This window comes from Cinclus cinclus, chromosome 8, assembly GCF_963662255.1.
Source record: "Cinclus cinclus chromosome 8, bCinCin1.1, whole genome shotgun sequence".
In the NCBI taxonomy this organism is placed as follows: domain Eukaryota; kingdom Metazoa; phylum Chordata; class Aves; order Passeriformes; family Cinclidae; genus Cinclus; species Cinclus cinclus.
This window is the reverse complement of record NC_085053.1, coordinates 1282723-1303928: the sequence shown is the minus strand read 5'-3', so window position 1 is coordinate 1303928 and position 21206 is coordinate 1282723. Positions and strand designations below refer to the sequence as shown.

At 52.0% G+C, this 21206-nt stretch overlaps 2 protein-coding genes across 2 annotated transcripts in view; one reads left to right on the top strand and one right to left on the bottom strand.

The window, feature by feature from the left end:
• The window catches only part of DNM3 (dynamin 3), a 172532-nt gene extending 161718 nt beyond the window's left edge, over positions 1 to 10814 (top strand). The window contains exons 22-23 of the mRNA XM_062497051.1: positions 7938 to 8020; positions 10636 to 10814. Of these exons, the coding sequence (XP_062353035.1) occupies positions 7938 to 8020; positions 10636 to 10814 (262 nt within the window). The remainder of the gene's footprint in view (positions 1 to 7937; positions 8021 to 10635) is intronic.
• Positions 10815 to 15146: 4332 nt separating this feature from the next.
• On the bottom strand, positions 15147 to 16034 carry PIGC (phosphatidylinositol glycan anchor biosynthesis class C). Its single transcript, XM_062497699.1, has one exon. The coding sequence runs from the start codon at positions 16023 to 16025 to the stop codon at positions 15147 to 15149; it is 879 nt and encodes a 292-aa protein (XP_062353683.1). The 5' UTR covers positions 16026 to 16034.
• Between the last annotated feature and the right edge of the window lie 5172 nt (positions 16035 to 21206).

Below are 21206 nucleotides of genomic sequence, written 5' to 3'. Positions count from 1 at the left end.
GGTCAAGAGATGCCATATAAAAGTTAGGTTGGTACAAGTAAGAATCGAGGGTGTGGATCTCTCAGGATCTTACTGAAACAGAGAAAACCAGAGAAACAGTACAAAAATAAAATCAGTCAAAGCATTATCACTTTCTCAAGACCAAGCTACTTAGTTCTCTAAATAGTCACTCAAACAGGAAACCAGATGTATTCCTCACCTGCAGTAAGTCACTGTTTACCCTCTTACCTTATGCCTCACATCCGGGTTTGTTCTGTCACCTAAAACAAATTTGCCTGCAGTCAGTCCTAAAGCTGCTTAGAGAGTTGAAGTATTTTCTTGTTAAATTCTACAAAGATGGTGTCATGTATCAGGGTACTCCGAGAGGGCTGGGTTATAGAGAAACCAAGATGATGGAAAAGGGAGAGAATAATGGGCTTCTGTTCACAGCTTCAGATCTATAGGATGTATCGTAAAATTGAGTTCTGTGCATGCCTTCCACGAGTGTTCTCTGGTGGTCACAAGCAAGCAAGAATGTCAAGTATAAGTGGAAATGAAAGCCTTTTATTTCGAAGTCCTCTGGCTGTGCTGTGAGAAGCCATCTTCGAGCGGGGCCTCCCATGGTAATTACAGCCATGCTTTACTGAAAGCACATTTTGTGCACTCGCGCTGTGTGGGGAGCAATAGGGCGTCTCGAAAGGCAAGGGCTCGAAGAACTCCCATATGTTTCTGATCGAATTTTAAGTCTAGACTTGCTTTATTTAGTTTCTTTTGCTCTGCATTTGCCTAGCTAAATTTTTAGGAGTTCTTTTAAAACTGGAAACATGGGGGGGGGGGGGGGGGGGGGGGGGAATGCTGCTTAGGTTAAAAATAAATGTGAAAACTTTTCCTTTTTTAAAAAGTTTTTGCACTGGGGTAAGAACTCCCCTCTGTTCAAAACCCCACTGAGCTCTTCAAAGGAGTCTCTGTAGCAACATCAGGGAGTTATTAAATACATACTTAGTCCACAATTTTCATTGGTAAATTCTTTATGTCTGCTCAATGTGTGCTAGTTAGAAGAACTGATTCTTTCTGCAGACTCGTTTACTCAACCCCGGGGGGACCTATGATCTCCTGCTCCTTTAGCACTAACTTTTACAAATAGTTTCCTTTAAAAAAAAAACCAAAACAAAACAAAAAAACCAGCAAAACAAATAACAGCAACCCCAAAGACACGGCCCCAAAAGGCGAAACCGATGTTGGCGACAATAAGCTGGCGGCTTTCCCGCAGCAGTGCCGGGTTCGGAGCGGCTTTGGGGTTCCAGCGCTGCCCGGACCGGGGGGAGCGAGCCCGGCCCGGCCTCAGGTTAAACAGCCCAGCGAGCTGGGCTTAGTCACGGATTAACTCACGGCAGAGTAAATGGCAGATTCTGCGGAGCAGGGCTGCCGGGGAGAAGGGCTCTGTCTGCCCGCTCTCCCCCCGGCACGGCTGCGGGCAGGCTGCAGCTCCCCCTGCCGCTCCCGCTGCCCGTCCCGCTTCCTCGGCGATCCCGGGGGCTGGGAACCTCCCAGCCCTGCGGAGCCTCCCTTCGCTCGGGATGCCACGCTCGGCGTCCTCAGAGCTGGGCTTTGTGCGGCTGCTGCCCCGGAGCTGGTTGCTGGCTGTGTTATTTCAAGGTGGTTCAGGCTCCCGCACAGCTCTGTGGGCTCCCAGCCACTGCTACGGTGTACACGGGGCTTGGCCTCTCCTCTTGGCTTTGGGGCTGGGATTCCTCTAAGGGGATGAAGAAAGGTCTGAATGCTACTCCCAGTGTAGAAATGGTCACAGAATGACTTGTCACCTTGTCAGGGAAATCTAAGACAGGCAACTTCAGGGATTGTTGTTTCCTTCACTGGGACTTGTTTTTGGGGTTGGGATTCCTGTTAAAGGGTACAAAAAGATCTGAAACTACTCCCAGTAGCAGTGGTAGAATAGTAGGAATGGTCACAGAATGACTTGACACCTTGACAGGGACATCTAGGACACGCAACTTGAGGGCTTGCTCTTTCTTTCACTTGGGCTTCATTTTGGGGTTGGGATTCCTATTAGGGGGTGAAAAAACCTCTGAATGCTACTCCCAGTGTAGAAATGGTCACAGAATGACTTGTCACCTTGTCAGGGAAATCTAGGACAGGCAATTTCAGGGCTTGTTGTTTCCTTCACTTGGATTTGAGCTCCCACTCATGCCAGTTGATCCTGTTTGCCAGTGGCAAAGGAAGGTGAGGTGTCTTCCCCAAGCTGAGACCCTGTGCTCTGCCCAGGGCCTCGGGAGCACAGTCCCCCTTCCTCCACTGCAGATACCCCAGGAGAGTGTCAACAGCAGGGCTGGAGGGAAATGATGCTACTGCAGCTCTTTTCCCAAGTGCTGCCTTTCCCAAACATGGCCACTGCTCCAGAAGACACCTGTGCTCTTCAGGTGGAGGTCCTGCTCCCCCAGCCGTGGTGTGGAGAGTTAAGGAGCTGGAAGTGCACGAAGGCAGGCAGCACCCTTGAGGGGCTGGAGCTAAGGAGGGTTCTGCCTATACCCTCTGGGAAGACACAGGCAGGTGTTTGTGTCAGAGCATCCCAGCCACATATGGAGAGTGTCCCCAGACTGGACAGAGCAGGGCTGGAGGGCCCCCTCGCTGGGCACACCTGTCTGTAGGTGTGGCACAGGGAGGAGAAGGATGCTGTGGCTCTGCAGCAGCTCCTCATCACAGGGTCCCTTTGGGGGTATCAGCTTCTCCTGAAGTGCTTGGTGTCCTGCAGTGGAAAGAGCTAATGGGGAATTTTTCAGTTTAGGTCTGCACTGGGCTGGAAAGGAAATTCCAAATAGCAGTCAGTGTGCAGTAACAGCTCTGGGTCAAGGAGGAAATGGGGCTTGGGCCTGATTTTGGTTCAGGTTTGGTTTGACTGATTATATCCAGGAAATCCTCCCCCTGCGCTCTGTGGTTTCTGATCCTACTGTGTTAAATAGCAATTTGGCTAAATTGCATTATTTGAATCCAGTGGGCTGCATTTAACCTGGTATTAAAATGCATGTTTGGGCTTGTATCTTTTGAATTTGATATGAAGACAGCTGTATGCATTTTCCCTTGTTTGTCAATTGTATACATATGATACGATGTTTTCAGTAAGCACTAAACAATGCAATGTGAGGCATTTCAACAAAGGAATAATTTAATGCAACCCAGCAGAAATGCAGAGCCTTAGAAGTGGTTCTTTATGAAACTACAAGTTTTGGAAATGGGTCCAGAAGACCTACACTGGAGCAACACAAGAAACAATAGTTAACACAGTAACATTTTTTCTGTAAGAAAAATAGACCATGAAGAAATTATATTTTGCCTTTTTTTTTTAGCTTGTTGATTTACTTGAATGCTTTAGTTGGCATATTTTGTATTTGTAGCATGGTAGGGATTAAAATTCTCATTTCTTCACCAAAAGAGAATATTGTCACTCAAGATGCCCTTTGAGCCAAACAAGTTTTGGGTTTTTTTTGGTTTTTTTTGTCAAGTGTAAATTTGTCTCACATATTTTGTTCCAGTTCAAAGAAGATTAACACATTGTTACATTTTCTTCATCTTCAGTTTAGCTTTAGCAGAATGAGACACAATTCTGTGGTAATCTTCAGAGCCACAACTGTCCCTACTTGCAAAGGTGGAGGATGGGTTAGGAAGGGCTATACAGTTTGTTGGGGTAAATTATTAATTTATTATTATTAACAATTATTGATGAGCTTTGCTGCAGCTGATGGGAACCAACCTCAGCTCCCACCTTGATCAGAGCCTGGGTGCAGCCATGAGCTCTCCTGGTGATCTGAGCCTGGGTTAAGGAATAGAGAGTTCCTGGTACTTCCTGCTAAAGAAAGGGAGCAAAAACACCCTGGGATACCTGGATTGGGATAAATGCAGCAGCAGAGCAGTGCTGGAGAGTGCTGGACAGCTGGTCAAGGCAGGAACAGTCTCTTAGGCTGTTTATCCAGCACACAGCAGTGCCAGGCAGGACTGTGCCAGCTGCTGCAGGCAATTGTCAGCTCAGACTCTGCATTGGCCTGGCTTGGCAGGCCCAGGTGCAATGCAGCATCAACAAAATGTTCTTTGTAACAAAGCTGATGGAATTGCCTCCACACAGCCCTGAGGTGGACCTTACTGCACACAAAAAGGTAAAGTGTTGCACAGCTACCAGAGGGACTCCAGCTCCAGCAGAGTTGGGCTGTTATCCTTGGATCAAGGGAGGGAGGGATAAGTGCCAGCCTGGACTGCAAGGTAGGATGTGCTTGGAGATCACCTTGCTGCTAACTCTTGCTCTGGGGTCTCTTATCAGAGCATGACACAGTCCAAATTAAAATGCAGGGGTTTGCAGTGCACAGGAAAATTGAATGAAAGCACCTAAGTCTTCCCCCAAAAAAATCTGTGACTCCCTAGCACTTCCTGAAATGCATTAGTGGTAAATTAATGAATCCAGCAACCCTGGCCACGACTGGCATTTTCAACCTGGCTATTGATTTAAAGCTTCAAAATGTGCCTCAGATGTAGGCACATTGATAGGGCTACAGTTTGCCCAGGTTGCAAGAAGCTGCAGATTTTCCTGCTTCTGCAAAGCATGCCCAAAGTTGCTGCAGGCTGTTTTCGCCTGCTCTGAAATGTGCCTGTAAATCTGCTCTGTGACTGCCCAGGCTGGGACTGACCCCTGAAACCAGGGAATAACAATCCTCTCCTGCTGGTTTGTGTGGCTCCAGAAGGCAGTGGTGTGTGAAGAACCCCCAGGCTGCGCACAGTGATGGGTGAGAGGGTAAAGCATGGCAGAAATGGCAAACCCATTTCCTCCTTCCTTCCTTCCTGTGCATGCTCAGGGGTGTCTTGCTTCAGCACACGTGGCAATAGCATTGTTGTGTGCATGAACACGTGCATGTCCATGGAACAGCAGCCAGAGGTGCCAGGTTTGTGCTCAGTGTTTGTGCTCATTGTTTCTTCTCTCTCTCTCTCTCTCTCTCTCTCCAGTCGAAGACCACCCCCTTCACCTACTCGACCCACTGTAATCCGTCCATTAGATTCATCCCTGTTAGACTAAAAGGAGTTTCTGGCATGTCATTCGTTGTTAACCAAATCTGTGGAAACAAATTGCTTGGTAACTGTCACAATAACCAATGTATAGTCGCATGTGTGGACATCTCTAGGCAAGTAACCGATTTTACTGCTATACTCTGTCCATTCTTCTGAGGTCTTCAATGTTTGGGGAAGGTCTGTGCCGTCTTGACTTTTCCTTCTGCAATAACTGGTGTTAGCTAACTTACTGACACATATCTCCACCCAGACAACTGTGCTAGCAGTCCTCTACAGCAAACAGAGGACTTGACTCTGTGTGTTCGTGCATGTGTCAATTTGATCTGCTGCTTTTTTCCCCCCTCTTACCTGAAAGGAATCTTGCTTTTATTTGTACCTTCCAGGTTTTCTATTTTCTCTTGTAATGGCTAAACTGGGCAAAGAAAAGCCATGGGGTTTCTTACCGAGCTCTTCTGAAGGCCCCACACTTCTAGGTCTCTCTTGCAAGAGGCTTGCTTCTCCTATAAATTCTCCTTATCCAAAATTTAGTTTTAAGGAATGTTGTTGAACTAGCAGGGTGTGCTCGTTTGTGGGACAAGGCATGCTTCCATCCTGGCAGCTGCGATGCCAGGTTGGTCAGGTTGGTGAGGAGCAGGCTGGAGTGCCCCAGGTCCCAGGATGGGACAGGGTGGTTTGGAGGGCTGGGGTGTCACAGAGCAGCTTGTGCCAGCTCCCTCTGTCCTGTGCCAGTGCCTGCTCACGCTCCTGGGAAGCACTGGAGGGGAGTGAGTGCATGAAAATGTGCTGTGTGCAGGATCCAGGGAACTGAGCACTGCTTTTGGTCCTTTTGTGACCCAGAAGGACACAGAGATACAGATACATGCACAGCTGGGCGTGGGTGCCCCTCCTCTGCCCCCTCCCAGAGCTCCAGCCTAGACTGGCAGCTGGCCTTCCCAGGGGCTGGGTTTGGCTGTGAGATATTTGTGATATTTTCACATGCCAGTCAATAAAGTTTCCCTGTGCCCCCCATGTAAAAGATTTTCTTTTTGCAATACATGGTCCTTGCACACACCTTGGTTTGCTGTTGCTTTATCCAGCCAAGTTCTGGGAAGTGCTCAGGTGTGCGTCCTGGATTATTTTAGCAGCTGCTCACTTGCACAGCTCCTCTCTGCCTCTTGTTTTGCACGTTATAAATTAATGCATTATAAAAACCTTTTGTCTTAACTGCATTACTTCACTTTAAACACTTAGGGTCAGTGTCACCCTTAAAGCTTAGAACTTATTGAGTTAACAGAATTAAACTAGAGAGGAATTTGGCCTTGTTCCTTCAGAAAATATGAATTGCTGCTATTACAATTATGGTTACAGATCCCTAGGCAGAGCAATTGGTGGTTTCAAAGGCCTTCAGTACAATCAGTCTAATAAATGCATTTATTAAGACTGCTTGTAGGGCTCCAGTAGGCTGTAGCCCCATGGCTAGGAAGAATCCAATAAAAGATCCACAACAAATGGGGATTTAGCCTATTAATTCCCAGGCTACTGATTAGCTGTGCTCACCAGTGCAGCAAATCAAATTTCAGCTTGCAGGAGAGAAACGAGCTTGGGAAAGCATCATGATTTGTATATTGGCTTAAGTTTAATTTCCTGTCACTTGTGACACATGCGTGGGGAGTCTGGAGGTCACATCTGATGCACGCTGAAGATGGAGTTTGTCAGAGCACTGGCATCTTAGTGATCTCAGCAGACTGCTGAAGTGGCTGCTGTTTGTTTGGAGACCCCACATCTCCAATGCCAAATGCACAGAATCAGCTTTCAAGGAAAAGGCTGCAAACACAACCACAGTCACACTGATTTTTACTACAAAAAAAAGAAAGCATATTTTGATTATTCTTCTTGTCTTCTACAGAGGTTTTCAGTGCTCAGTGCTCTCTGCTGTAACCTGTGCTGCATCTGTTGGACATTTTTGTAAATAGCCACAGTAGCCCATATTGTTGCCTTGCCAGAACTCCTGTATATCCAAACAGAGTTTATCAGAACTCTGTTACTGACTGGCAGCTGCCTGCTGATGGAAAGCCTGGTTTAATGCCACAGAGTTCACTGATACCACTTCTGATATCAGAATATCAAATTCTGATACTCACTTGGTGATAGAAGGCCAGGTTGGACAGGTCTTTCAGCAGGCTGGTCTAGTGGAAGGTGTCCCTGCTCGTGGCAGGGGCTTGGGACAAGATGAGCTCCAAGGTTCCTTCCAACCCAGCCCATTCTAGGATCCTGCAAGGCCACGCTCTGGGTTTGTCCCACCATACCCCAAGGCCTCAGCTTAGTTGTCCTTTGTTCAGTGGGAAGAGCATCACCTCCAGGAGGTGATTCAGACCAGTGTGGCTGCATGGGGCCCGAGGGCAATGCTGGTAAGTCAGGAGTCTCAATTACAAGACACAGATCCTGGCCTAAAAATATGCTTTTAAATGCTCTGTGCTTGAGACTCCCTAATTTACTTTAGTGACTGTTTCTGCCAAGCATAAGGAAGTAGGTGGCACAACTGAGCACTGTCCCTTACTCTGCCCCCAAGAAACTATTTTTCAGCAGTAATCCTGAAGTGTAACTAGAGTTCTCAAGGGTGGATTTACCCAAAAGAGGAGGAGGAGACAGGGAGGCGTCAGCACCATCTGGTTCTGTGCTTGATGCTGAGGGTGCATAGCCCTCCTTCCTCTGCATCCTCATTCAGGTCTCGTCTCAATCTGGTCCTGTGCCCTAAATGCAACACTTGTAGGTGTGCAGGTTAATAAATAACAGTGAGCATGAATCCAGGGCTCGATGATCTCACCTCTTCTTGCTTGAGAGTAAACCACATAGAATTGTTTCTAGGAAAAACACTTAAATGCTTCCCAAGAAATTGCCACATCCAATTGAGTAAGTACTGTCCTCCAGCCTTGGCCCACTTCCTTCTGCTGTAGAGTGCCTGGAATGGGTTTGTTTGTCCCACTTACTCCTGATGCTGGTGAGTCCCATCCATCCTGTCCCTTGTTCTCAGAGGAGCAGCCTTGGCAGCAACTCCCTCCGTGCCCAAAGGAAAGCAGGACCTGTGGATCTGCCAGAGCGACTGAGCACCTCTGCAGACCCACTTAGGCAGGATGAGCCAAGTCTGAACGATGTGTCTGAGAAGCACAGGTTGCTCTGCCTTTCTCTGATTCCCTCTGATTGCCAGAGCGTGGTGGAGCAATAGTGAAGCAACACAACCAGTGTTTGTGATCTTACCTGAGGTACACAAAGATCTGGGTGGTGCAGTTGCTGAGTTTCGGGAGGGTGCTCATCTAATACTGCATTTAGGTTGAGCCTGGATCTCTGCCTAGAGAACATTTCCACCTCACCCCACTGTGGTTGACCAACAGCTGAAGAGCTTGGATCAGCTCTCGGCCTTGGATCTCAAGGGATCTTGTGTTAGGGTTAAAAAGATTGTATGTTAAACAAAAAGGCTTATGTACATAGTTAATGTGTGTTTATTTTATCACTGATCTTGTTGCACTTTCTGAGTAAGCCTCCTAAAAGTAGATTATTTATTATATTAAAGAAGATATATTATAGGTTATGACATTTCATGTTCCAGTATAACACAGGAAATATTATCCTCTGTGTTCCACACAGCTCCACTAGCCATGATGTGTACACAGCATATTGAGATTCCTGACTAGTTCTGTCCTTCTATCTTAAAATACTCCAAAGCTTCTGCATTGAGAGCAGACCTGCTTTGTCCCTGTGCCACCAGGGAGCCTCCTGGTGCACTCCTGGCACAGCTCCTCCTGCTGTGGCACTGCCCCTGCCGCCAGGCTGGTGCAGAGCAGCTCCCTTGTGTCAATGAATGTCACTCTGCCTGTCTCTCCTCTTGCTTTGTCTGCAGGCGAGCTGATGCCGACGGTTCCTCCCGTCCAGACAGTCCTCCACTCTTGCTTGATCTATGATTTGTCCCTCCTTGCCGGCCGTTTGCTTTACTGCTGTCTCTTTACTTTTCCAGGACGGGCTAAACGATGACTTCTTTTTTGTAAGAAGCAAATGCTTGATTTCTTTCTGATTTTTTTTTTTTTTTTTTTTTTTTTTTTTTTTTTTTTTTTTGCGCTGTGTATGTTAATGCCCTACTTCATGTGAGCCAAAACATCTGCCTTTGGTTTCGTAATCTGTAAATGGTTCCTGGTGCTGACCTTTGAGCACAGCGAGTGGATTCCCGAAACCATGGTCATGGTCATTACTGAGCATCACATACACCTGCTGTAAAAATGTTATGCTGCATTTCTGAACCTGAAATAAACTGTAATTCCTGATGGGCTTTTATTATTACTTTCTGGGTGTGTATGAGTGGTGTCTTCTGTCTCTTGCACCATCATCTCAGCATTCCACATTGCCTCGGTGGGGACTGCAGGGAGGATTTATTGGAGGTGCTGTTGTACTGAGATCACTGGAGATGTCATTAAAGGGGAGATGCAAGCCCTGGGGGAAGCATTCAGCCTGTCCCCCTGCAAGGGGCTTGGCGTGCTGCAGAGATACTTTGCTGGGAAATGGATGAATGTTTTACAAGCAGTATCTGGGATTCACTTCATTGCTGAGGAAAGCATGTTCAGAGGAGTTTCAGATCTGAGCAGAAGGCCAGTCTGAGTCCTCCAAAGCAGGAACTGGAGTTAAGATGTGCCTGAAAGGGATTTCCCCCTAAAGGTTGTGTAGGAATGTGCAGATGTCCTGATTACTCGGTTCCTCCTGCAGATCAGGATGAGCCAAGTAGCTGCAATCAGTGCTTGGAGATGGTCTGTGGAGCACAAAGAGCACAGCAGCTTCCTGTGGGAACACCACAGTGCCTGAGTGGGTCCTTAGGTTTTGGGAAAAGAGAGAGCAGAAGGTGGGATGAGCACAGCGGGAACATCCCTGCTGTATCCTGCAACACTGGGAGATTTCTTTATTGGTCCTTAATGGCTGAGGCAGTTTGTGCAGGCCCTTGAGGGAACAGCAGTGTCCCACATGTCCTTTCTGCCCAGGGCACCTCAGGACCCCTGGCTGACCCTGCTTCCAGGAATGCTGAGCAGATAGAACTGAGTGCTCTGTGCTGGGTACCAGGAGGAACAGCTGCTCTTTGCACTGGGCCCTCACTGCCACGGGGCTCTCCAGCTTCATTTTTAACCCTTCCAGGCAAGGTCTCCTCCAGACAGCCCAGTCCATCCACCCCACAGGCCATCTTGTTTGATCATTCCTCATTTCATCAGAACCTCACAAAAGCTCTACTCCAAGAGCAGTGCTTGAAGCAGATAGTGGTGAGTGGGTATAATTTGCTGCAAGAAAATTAGAAAGCCTGTGACCAGTGACCTCCACACCTGGGGTGGGATTGTTCTGGTTCTCTGGCACAGGCAAGTCAGAAGGGAGGCGGTAAGGATGAAAGCCAGGCTGTGCTGAGAGCCAGCTGATTCTAATCTTGCTCTTGCTCTTTTCCTTAATATGCATGTTCTGTGCCTTTTTCTTTTAACCCATTTTATTAATAGCATTTTGTACATGAGTCATTTTATTGTATCTTGGCCTTTTGTTTTACATCTCCCCCTCTCCCTGTGATTTTTGGGTTATTTTTTGGTTTTTTCCTAGGCGACCTCCACCAGCTGTTCCAGGAAGATCACCCTAACACACACATTTCTTTTGTGTTACTTGCAATGTATTTTTTTAATCCAACATTACCTTTAATTTGCACTAGCTTATTTGTAAATGAAAGATTTTATTTTCAGATGTCAAGGATAAGCCTGGATGTAAACAAAATAAAATTCTGACTACAAAAGGAGTGTGCCCTGTGTTTCTGTTGAAGGGTCTACTCACTCTTTCTCACATGGAGACATTTCTTAGCCTGTGGGAGAAATTACCTGGGTTATGTGGAGGCTCCTACCCTCCCAAGACTGTGGAGGAAGGGATGGGCATTCTGTTGGAGTTCCAGCACTGCTTCTGAATTCATTCACCACCAGGATTGCTCCATATAAATAGCTTTGGCTTAGGATTAGTGGGAAGAACAGCCAGCAGAGTTCCAAAACATGTCCAGTGCACCAGCAGCAACACCTGGCTGAGCGGAAGCTCGAAGGAGAAGATTGCAGCAGTCTCTAGACTGAGTAATCTACACAATTATAAATAAATTGCAGCTGTTCTGACCATCTTCTTCAAGCTAAACCTCTGCATTCCTTGCAAGCCAATCTCACTGGAGCATCTGAGCTCAAGCAGCTGTAAGTAGGGATTCTAAATGTGTCCATCCCTGTGGGATAGAGAAGATCTGGGATTTAGATTATGTGCTTGTTTTGGGTTCCAGAGAAGTCTATGGAGAGTCAGTCTGAAAAAAGGGGAGCTGGTGGGTTTAACTGGCTGTTTTTCCTCACAGGAAAGCAAAGGGGGTATCTCACAAAGTATGCAGGTAAGTCAGGAGGCAGCACTGGGTGCTGGACTCCAGCTTGGTGCTCCAGGGGCCCAAACAAGATGTTCCTGGGGAGTAGGGAGGTGATGGTGAGAGGGAGCTGCAGTGCTGCTCGGGATGGGGGCAGGGGAGGGGATGAGATCACTTTGTGTGTGGAGAAGGGACCAAATGACACCCAGCCTGTGCTTGTTTTCAAGCCTGGTCTGACACAACTTTGCTGAGTTTGGGCAGTTCTTGTTGCAGCTGCTTTAGGTCCTGCTGACCTCTAAAATATCCTGGGAGCTGCTGAACCACCTGCATGAGCTGGTAAATACCAGACATTGAGTTTGCTCAAAATAGAAGGGGATATAAGCCCAGAAAGCTGTAGATATACAGATATTTTTTCCTTCTCACTTAGATTTGGTCTTTTGGTAGAGCAGAAGAGAGAAACAGCAACAGTGTAGTAAAAAGTGGGGGAGCCCCAAACCCTGCTGTACCTTTGAACTGCATGCACTAAACTGGGAATTGCTGGGACTGGGTGAGGTGCTTCCTACACCCTGAGGCAGGGAGAAATGGAAACCTACAGTTCCAGGAAAACAGCTGTCCAAGAATGGAGTAGCTGAGCTTGGCTGTAGCTTTCACCTGTGGAATCCATCAGAAACAGCAGAGTTCAGGAATTGTGCGCTTTCAGGACTACTACAGAAGGACCTGGTGAGCTCTCGAGGAGGTTCTGCTCATGCCTGAGGTAAGAGGGAACGGGGACAGGCTGAACTTCACAAGCTGCTGTTTCTCCAGGTTGTTCAAAAGTCTGTTCTGCACTGAGAGAAGCTGTCCCTGCAATCCCTTTGTGCTACAGCACGGTACCAGCAACAGATGAAAGGTGGGTGGTATTTTAGCTCAACAGCCTGGTCCACAGCACCCAGCCAGGAGCTGTTGCTGACTCCACACATTAGGCTGGAAGGCACAAACTGGTTTCCTGGGGCATCTTGTGGTGGTAAATCCTCCACACAAATCTTTAACTTCTTAAGAAATATTTGGTAAAAAATAATTGTTGAAAATAGGACTCCAGATTCCATGGGTTTATGGCAGCTGTTTCTAAAATCTTTTAAGTAGAAAGGCACAGGGGCTGGTGTGCTGGGAAACCCTGGCATATTCTTTAACATCAGCTCACAAAGTGACTTTTTGAAGAGGTTGTTTCACCTGGTCTGTGCTGTTTGCAGCCTGCCCTGGTGCTCATTCTGTGGCCAGGAGGAGAAGGACAAGGTGCTGCACTTGTGACACTTATGAGGCAGTGGATGGGTCAGGACCAAAACCCTGTTCTGGTTTCCTGATCCAAGAGTCAAGCTTTGTTCTTCACAGGCTTCCCAGATCCAGTCTCCCACATGGGGAGGGACGTTGCCCCCTGACAGCATGGTGTGGGTGGCTGACACTGGCCTTTAGAGCCCTGCAACAAAGCTGGAGATGGAGACTGCAGCTGGCACGTGTCAGCAGCTCCCCCAGGAGCAAGGCTGATCCCCAGCCACTTCACAGCTACTCACATTTGGCCACCTTCAAATCAAAATAAAATGTCCCATGGAAGGACTGATCTCAGTGGACTGAACATTAAGGGAAAGAAACTTGGAATGCAAAAGAACATTTAACTCCTTAGGGTTGGTTGATGAAGTGTTCGTTGCATCACCAGCCAAGGAGCCATTTCTTGGGTCTCAGTAGGGGACTGCTCAGGTAGCAAATAGCCAAAGGACATCCAGCTTTACTGGACAGGTGTAGAGTTATGGCAAAATAATGTTCTGTAGAGGATCTTCTGACCTCAGGCATGCAGACATACCAATAATGGCCATTTATACAGTAGCTTAAATAACAGCACTGCAGAGCACATGTCCTCAGGAGGAGGTCAGGGAACTCCTAGGGAAGTCCTGCCTGCCCTTTGTGTCTCCTCCTCTCCTCTCCCTGGCTCCCTTTGGCATTCCTCCTTCCTTCAAGGTCCCTTTGTGCATCCAGGACTTTTGTCTTCATTTCCCAGGTTAGGGTGGGCAGGGTGTCTTTGTGGGCAGGTGAGGGGAGGGCTGAGCCTTTCCCCAGGGGCTCTCCAGGCAAGGACTGAGGCTGTTCTAATCTAATCCTAGAATTCTATTCTATTCTAAGGAGTTGAAGGGAAGGAGCTGGGGCACAGCAGAGGTCTGGGGCTGTAGGCAGGGCTGGGTGGGACAGTCTGCATCCCCCCTGGAGCTGGTGGATGGAGCCTGCTGCGTCAGAGTCCCCAGATCTGCACAGGTGATCTGCACAGGTCCCTGCTCCAGCTGAGGGGAAGCTGGCAGCCTGGCTCCATCTCCACCACCTGAAATGTTGAGTTTTCCTAACCCACAGCTGCTTTTGACAGTGTGAATTTGGGAAAGGTACTTTGGGGAGGAAATACTTCTCCAAGAAGGAGTGGGTGCAACAGAAACTCTTCTTTCTTTGTAGCCTCTGCTGTGATAGCCAGGGGCCAAGCAGAGGAGACTAGATTTATTTTTGATTTACATTCCAGCCTCACCCCTGTACCGATGGGCTCTGTGGATCTGTTTGGCATGGCAGTGTTACACTGGCATCAGCCCAGTGTCAGATGGGACATCGGGGTCACTGAGCAGCTTTCTGGGAAACCTCCCTGTGAAAACAGTCTCCTTTCTGCAGAGCTAAAAAATGTCATCTTGACTGTGAGCATCTGGCTACTCTGTGCTCCCTGTGAGACCTGAGCACGGGCTCCAAACTTCTACAGGTTTTAATTAAAAGCAAAATGAGATGTCGTTGCCACGACGACAACAGCAACATTTAACACTTGGCAAGAGCAGTAACAAAGCACTGGAGGTGTTGGGGACTCCGCCGGGGGTTGCTCATTTCCGAGAAAGCCCAAGGAGGACATGAAAAGCGCCTGCTCGCTGGGATGGGGAAAATGGAGCAGAAAACTGCACTCTTGCAGCTTTTCCAAGAGAGAAGTTTCACAAACACCGGGGCGATGCCAAATGCAGCCCTGGGAGATGGGGCTGGGGCAGGTGTGGGCACCCCTTCCCCGCCTGGGCATCTGCTCCCCGGGCTGGCCGGAGCTTGCCGAGGGATGGCAACAGGGATAGGAAAGCGCCGGGGAGGTCCCGGCCCGGGGCCGCCTGTCCTGGCCAGCCCAGCCCTCCAGCAGGACTTGTTTGCCGGGAGCGCCCTCTGTTGTGGTGGGAGCGCTGCCGGACAGACGGACACTGGACACACGGCAGCGGTGGGACCTCCACCGCTGTCGCAGCAGCCTGGCATCTCCGCAGCACCCGTGGGGGGCTATGCTGAGCTCCATTCCTCTGGCTCGGGGTCTGCCTCTGGAAAGCGGTTAGGGACGGGAGAAAGGTGTGAAAGGCTCCGTCCCCTTCCAGCCGCCCTCGTGCCTGACCCTGCAGGCCCATCGGACCCCTGCCCTCCCCGGGGAGTGCCGGCAGTCCCCAGCACACCCTGAGGGTGCTGGGGCCGAGGGCTCCATGGGACACATCCCCCTGGAGCCCGAGTCTGACTCCTGCCGTCCTGCCTGCACCCCTGCGCTGCAGGGCTCAGCTCCTTCCTTCGCCAACGCCACGCAAGCCAGGTCTGCAAACAGATCCTGAGGGGATCACCAGAGTGCTCCTTGTTGCCGTGTGAGAGGTTTTATTGGCTCGGGTGTCCTGCCCGTGGCAGGACCTTTGCACTGCTCGCAGCAGAGCGTCCCCGTGGGCCAGGCCTACGTGAGGAACCTGGAGAGGTCCTCCTTGATCTCAGCCTCGTCCCACGGGCCGTGGATGTTGTCCTTGAGCAGCTGCAGCCGGATGAGGCAGTAGGGGCAGAGGCAGGAGATGGCGAGCAGCAGGGAGGCAAAGAGCACGGCGCCCACGCTGGACACCGTGGCCAGCCCGGCCAGCGCTGCCAGCGCAAAGAGCACCGTGACCCCCACGTAGCACCGCGGCGTCCGGGCCTTCAGCTTCTTCTGCAGCATGGGCCACAGGGCGAAGATCTGCATGGCGAAGGTGACCATGACGAAGGCGTGGAGGGCGCGAGGCAGGCGCGAGGCCAGGCACACCGAGGCGAAGATGGCCATGTTAAGGGACAGCGTGCTGGACACGATGGCAGCGTTGGCACCGTAGTCGAAGAAGATGAGGTGACCCAGGAGCATGAGGGCCGACATGGCATAGATGGTGTCCGTGCTGATGGACTCGGTCAGCGTCTTCAGCACGGGCGAGAAGCCGTAGGTGAAGGCGGCGAACACCAGCGTGCTCTTGAGGTCAGCCCAGCGCGTCCGCCCGCTCGCCCAGCGCCCGGCCCCGCCGTCCACGGCGTCAAACAGGACGTAACCGAGCAGGGAGGACACCAGGGCCGCTCCGAAAAGCCCCTGCGGGCTCAGCATCCCGGCGTCCATGTACCACCAGGTGAGTACGAAGACGCAGACGCTGCACAGCTGCTGCACCACCGCTCCCGACTGAAAGACCACGGCCTGGTACCGGTACTGCCGGGCGTGCACGTTCTTTCGCAGCTCCTCCAGGAACCGCTGGTCTACGTAGTTATCGGGGAAAGGCTGGCGCTCGTACAGCACCTTCTGCCACCGCCGCCCGGAGACCGGCTCCATGGCCCTGCACGGGCAGGAGAGCTCGGCCGCCCGGGCCCGGCCGCGCCGCCGCTCCCGGAGCTGGCGCAGGGCACGCCGGGGCGCTCGCGGCCGCCACCTCCCGGCCGGAGTCTCGGGAACGCGGGCCGGGGCCCCGGGACACAGGTCGGACACCGCCACGCCGGGCAGGGGTCACCTCCCGTCCCTCGCAGTCTGCGCTCCCCGCTCCGTGCGAGCTTCAGCAGCTCCTGGGGGTGAGTTCAGGCCACACCGCAGCTCCGTGCTGGGATCTGCTCATCCCGAGAGCTGCAAGTGCCTGTCCCACAGCGGGCTGCTGCCAGTGCGTGCTGGCGGCCGTCTCGCTTCACAGAGGGATGCTCCTGCCGCGGTCCCACACCATGGCGAAGGGCTGTCCCCCTCAGCCCAAGCCGCCCAGAAGGGCAGCGCCGGCCGGTGGGATTTAGCCAGCGCCTCTCCGTGCTTGGATGTCCCCGTACGTGCCCAGCCTTGCTGCTGGGAGCACGACCCCAGCCCATACTGCAAGCCCCACTCCCTGTCCCTGTCCTGGTCCAGCGAGGCACCTGCTTTTCTGGCCAAACCAGGCTCCAGCAGCCAGGTCAGGAATGTGGGTGTGATGCTACAGGGCGCCCTTCCGCTGCAGCTCCTGCCTGCTCCCAGCTCAGTCCTGCCCTGCCCAAAAGGAGAGCAGAGGAAAGCAAGGCTGGAGAGGTGCAGTTCTGCAGGGACATCCATCGCAACGCCAAAGGGACTCCACACGTGCAGCAGGGGGACAGGAGAATATTAAGGGAGGTTTCACGAGGCCAGAGGTGTTTTCCCCAATTCTGTGTTTGCTTCTGCTCAGGTCAGAGCCTTCCCAGCCCTGGAGAGGTGCTAGCTGCTGAGCAGCTGCTTACTTTGGCCTCAGCTGAGAGGCCTCAGCCCAGGGCAGAGCAGCCCCGAACAGTGCCCTGTTTGTGCTGTAGGAAGGAGCATTCATGGCCCTGCTGTTGCAGGCCAAAGAGCTGTTGGTTATTTTCACCCCAGAGCCTCCCACAGGGGACTCTCCAAACAGATCCCACCTCACCCAGAGAGGTGCAGAGCATCAGGTAACACCCACACTGCTGGTGTGCCTTTGGGGGGGGCCTCAGGCTGAGCCACACCACAGTGACATCTAAGAAGTGCCACCTCCCTGCCCCTATCACTGCATTTGCTCAGCAGGGCAGAAGCAGCTGCTCACCCTGTGCAGGTAGCCTATGCCAGCAGGCTCCAAGCCAGGGTGGAGCTGGACTCAGTTTTAGCTGCTTGCCCTAAAAGCCCCCAGACCCACACTTTGCATGTGCCTCCATGTGCACAAGGCAGTGCCCACAGGGACGGAGAGTGCTGCCAGCTCCTGTGATTGCTGCATTGCTTCAGTGCCCAGGGCCTGGGAACTTGAGATTTTGAACTAAATGTCCTTCTCCCAAAGCCATGGAGTAAAGCTGGGGTGTGCAAGAGGAAAGCTGGGAGGGCAGAGTGCCATTCCTGCTGCTCTGGGAAGTGCCACGACCACAGAAGAGGAATGGCACCGCCCATGGGCATGGGCAGGGCAATGCTGTGCCCTCACCCCGGGTGGTGACAGCCCGTTTGCAGTAACCCGGCCCTGGGCTCTCATGCACTTCTCTGATGCTTTGGGGACCAAGAAGAGCAAGCTGGGGCAGAGCGTGAGGCTGCTTCCACGTGGTCAGGTCCCTGTAGAAACCCCAGTGGAGTGAATAAAGGTGAGGGGTACTTCACGTGCCCTTCCAAGTCTCCTCTGCTTTGGGCCAGCAAAGCGCCCTTTGGAGGCAGGGAGAGGGGGGAGGTTGGGGCTGGCCAGTGACTCACAGCGCTCCTGAGCCACGCTGGGATGTGCCAGCAAAGCAAAACCCCTCTGGGAGACGCCAGCACAGCAGCTGGCACCCCACAAAGTGCCCACCCGGACAAGGGAATCTCTGGCCCTGGCCCTGCATCCTTGGCAATGCTGAGACCGCAGGGCCTGGCACCCACCTGGTGCTTGGGAGACCCCAGCAGGTCTGGGACGGACGAAGCCGCTGCCGTGCTGGCACCGTGTCCCCGGCAGGGGACAGCCTGTGACTGCCACGTGTGATGGCACCGCCCACGGTGCAAAGGGCGGCTGGGCCCTGCTGCCCAGGTGGCCCAGACTTTGCCGCAGGGTAGTGACTCTGCTGCGTGCACAACTGGACACGCCACGTCACCGCCACTGTCGTCACTGTCACCGGCACTGTCACCAGCCGGCCCTGCTGCTCACAGGGGACCTTGTGCCATGGAGTCATCCCTCAGCCCTTCTGGGAGCTCTCCTGGCAGGGATAAGCAATAGCTAAGGTCAAGGATACAAAAGTCCTTTGTGAGCATCTAAATGCCCACTCTGGGTTCCGTGCCACAAGACCTCCCTCACCTCAGTTAGGTGTCCCCAAGTGCCACTGGCCTCTGGAGAGGCTGCAGGATGGTGAGTGCTTTGAGCCCCTCTGCTGAAATGCAGGGATGAGGAGCTGGGTGTCCACGGCACTACAAACTCTGCGAGTGCTGAGGTTTGGCTCGGCCCTGCCGTTTGCAAAGGGACCCCACTGCAGATTTGTTCAGTGTCTGCTGGCTCTGAAGGTTGGAATACACTGCTAAAGTTGTTTGGAAGGAAGGCTGGAAAAGGTGACACTCTGGGACTGAAATAGCTGGGATTGATCTGGACCTCCACTGGAGATATTTGAATATCAATGTATGGCAGGCACTGCACCCCCACCACTGGCTCGGGGCTGCCTCCAGGTGTGTCTGATTCCTCTCAGGACGGGACCATCACTTGTGCTGCAGAAATAGGCTTCAAAATAACTGAACAGCACACTCTGCTATGGGCCTGGGTTGGCCTGAGGCTGAGGATGGATCCTGCAGCTCTCCCTGTCCCTCTGACAGGGACCTTCCCCTGCATCCCTGTATGTCACCCCACAGAAATGACACGGCACAGCTATGGATCCTTGGGCCTCATTTCTCTGCCAAGCCATCCCCCAGCCTTCTCCTTTGACCCTGGAGCCAAGCCTGCCCTCCACAGGAAGGTTTTTCAGGGAGGGGGGAGGCTGGCCCAGCTCTAGCTGCTGCATTTTTCCATGTCCAGAGATCGTCTGTCTCCTGCCTTAAAAGGCCCCATGACACAGGCTGGGCCTGCTCTCCTGCAATCACCTACTTAAGGATTGTTTGGATTCCGTCCCCAACACGGACTGGGATGACACCAGCCCATGCCTTGCAGCTGGGCTGAGTCCTGTGGGGGGATGCTGGGGCAGACAGGGCTGCTTGCCCTGGGAGCCCTGCAGGGCCTGGACGTGGAGAGTCTGGAGGAGTCCAGCTCTCCCAGGCACCTCCCTTCCCTGTCTGTAGGTCAGATTTCCTGAGCTGAGGAGGCATCAAGGCTGCTGGAGAAACCTTGCTCAGAGCTGGGCAGAGCAGTCCAGGAAATTGGGATTGGGTATGAGAAGCCCACACTGGACTGGCATCTGCCAGGGCAAGGTTTGGGATTTGCTGAGCCTGTTGCAGGGGAGAAAGATGGGAAGGCTGAGGATCTGGGGCAGGAGAGGTGTGATGCGGAAAGACACACGCCTGCAGGGATGTGACCTCTGGAACACACAGCACGTGGGGGGGGGGGGGGGGGGTGGCTGTGAAACTGAGCTCCCTCGCTCCTGGCATTCCCTGACGGTCAGTGTGGATCCCCGCAGCCCTTTGGCAAAACAGCCTCCCCACCACTCACTCTGGGCTCTGGGAAAAGGGACAAGCCAGCCCAGCCCAGGGCAGCGGGTCAGCAGGGCTTGTTTCGTAGGGGAACTCCATCACAGAGTCAAGCTGTCACCTAGTAATGATGTTTTTGCTTTTTAATCTGCTTTGAAAAAAGCAAACCCTTAGGAAACTACAGCCAGAAATGACATCAGCAATATGCTCTGCCAGTTGCAGGGTGCTCCAGGGGGGGATGATTCCAAACTTCTGTTTGGAAGGTAAGCTCATCAAAGGTAAGCTCAGCTCAACCTGCAGCCGTATGTGGCACATCTCTAACACAGACGTGCAGGGAGGAAACCAGACCTTGGGGATAAAGTAATAAAACCTGCCCGTGGGACCTGAGTGTCAGTTGTCATGGAAGCTGGAAGGTAAAAACTGAGATTTGGGAACAAGGAGGGTCTTATGGCCCACACAGGTGTCTCTAAGACCAGGCAGAGCCAGGGCTGGGCATCCAACAACAAAGCTTTGCCAAGTGGTTTCTCACTCTGCTCCCCCTTGTTTAGCCCTAAATGTGTAGTGTAGGGATGGGGTGTGAACTGCTGACCCAGCTCTTCCACAGTTGGTGGAGAGGCATCAAGACCTGCAGGGGGCAAAACACTGAAAAACCCAACTGCTCAGAGGGTGGAAGCAATGTCCCCCCAGGGGGTGGTGGCTGGAGCCACAGAGCAGCTCCCCAGCACCAACTCTGCCTCCTTCAGCAGCCATTTCCCTCCCCTTGCAGCTCTGGGACACAGAGTTCCTAACAAGGTTTTTAGTGTCTGCCATGGAGATACTATTGTTTTATAAGTGGGGAGGGGGATATTGGATGAAATTCTGTATGCAAACACTGTTGGTTTTTCTAGGAAGGGTAGGTGGGGAAAAATTTGGTGTGCACAGGTCAAAAAGAAGTTCCTGTTTCAGCAACTCCCTGTCTCAGCCTGGTGTGCTGCGAGAGGATCCTCCTCTGTGCTTCCCATTTGCCTAGTAAAGAAGTAAAGAAGCTTTTGTTCAAACCCAGCATGGCCTCAGTCTGGAAACACAGCAACTTCCCAGGAATTATTCACACCGGGAGCCCTCCCTGCCCTCTTCCTTTGAGGAGCTATCTGGAGCTCCCAGCAGGAGTGCTCGGTAACAGCAGTGATGTGGGGGCTGAGGAGTGTTTCACACGTGCAATGCTACCCCCTGCAACACCAGCTCATCCTGCCCCAAACCACACGGAGGGGGTGCCTGATCCCCTGGAGCATGAGAGTCCTCAAGGAATGGCACTCCTGCTGCCAGCCACTCTCTCTAGTTTTAAATATTTGGCAGGGAGGGGATGGAACCAGGTGGGAATTTGGGTTATTTCAGTGGGCAGAAAGGGGAAGTGGCTGAGCCTGTGGCGTTCCCTGTGTGTGCCTGGTCAGCCCTTTGGGCTCCTCATCTCCACCACTGGGA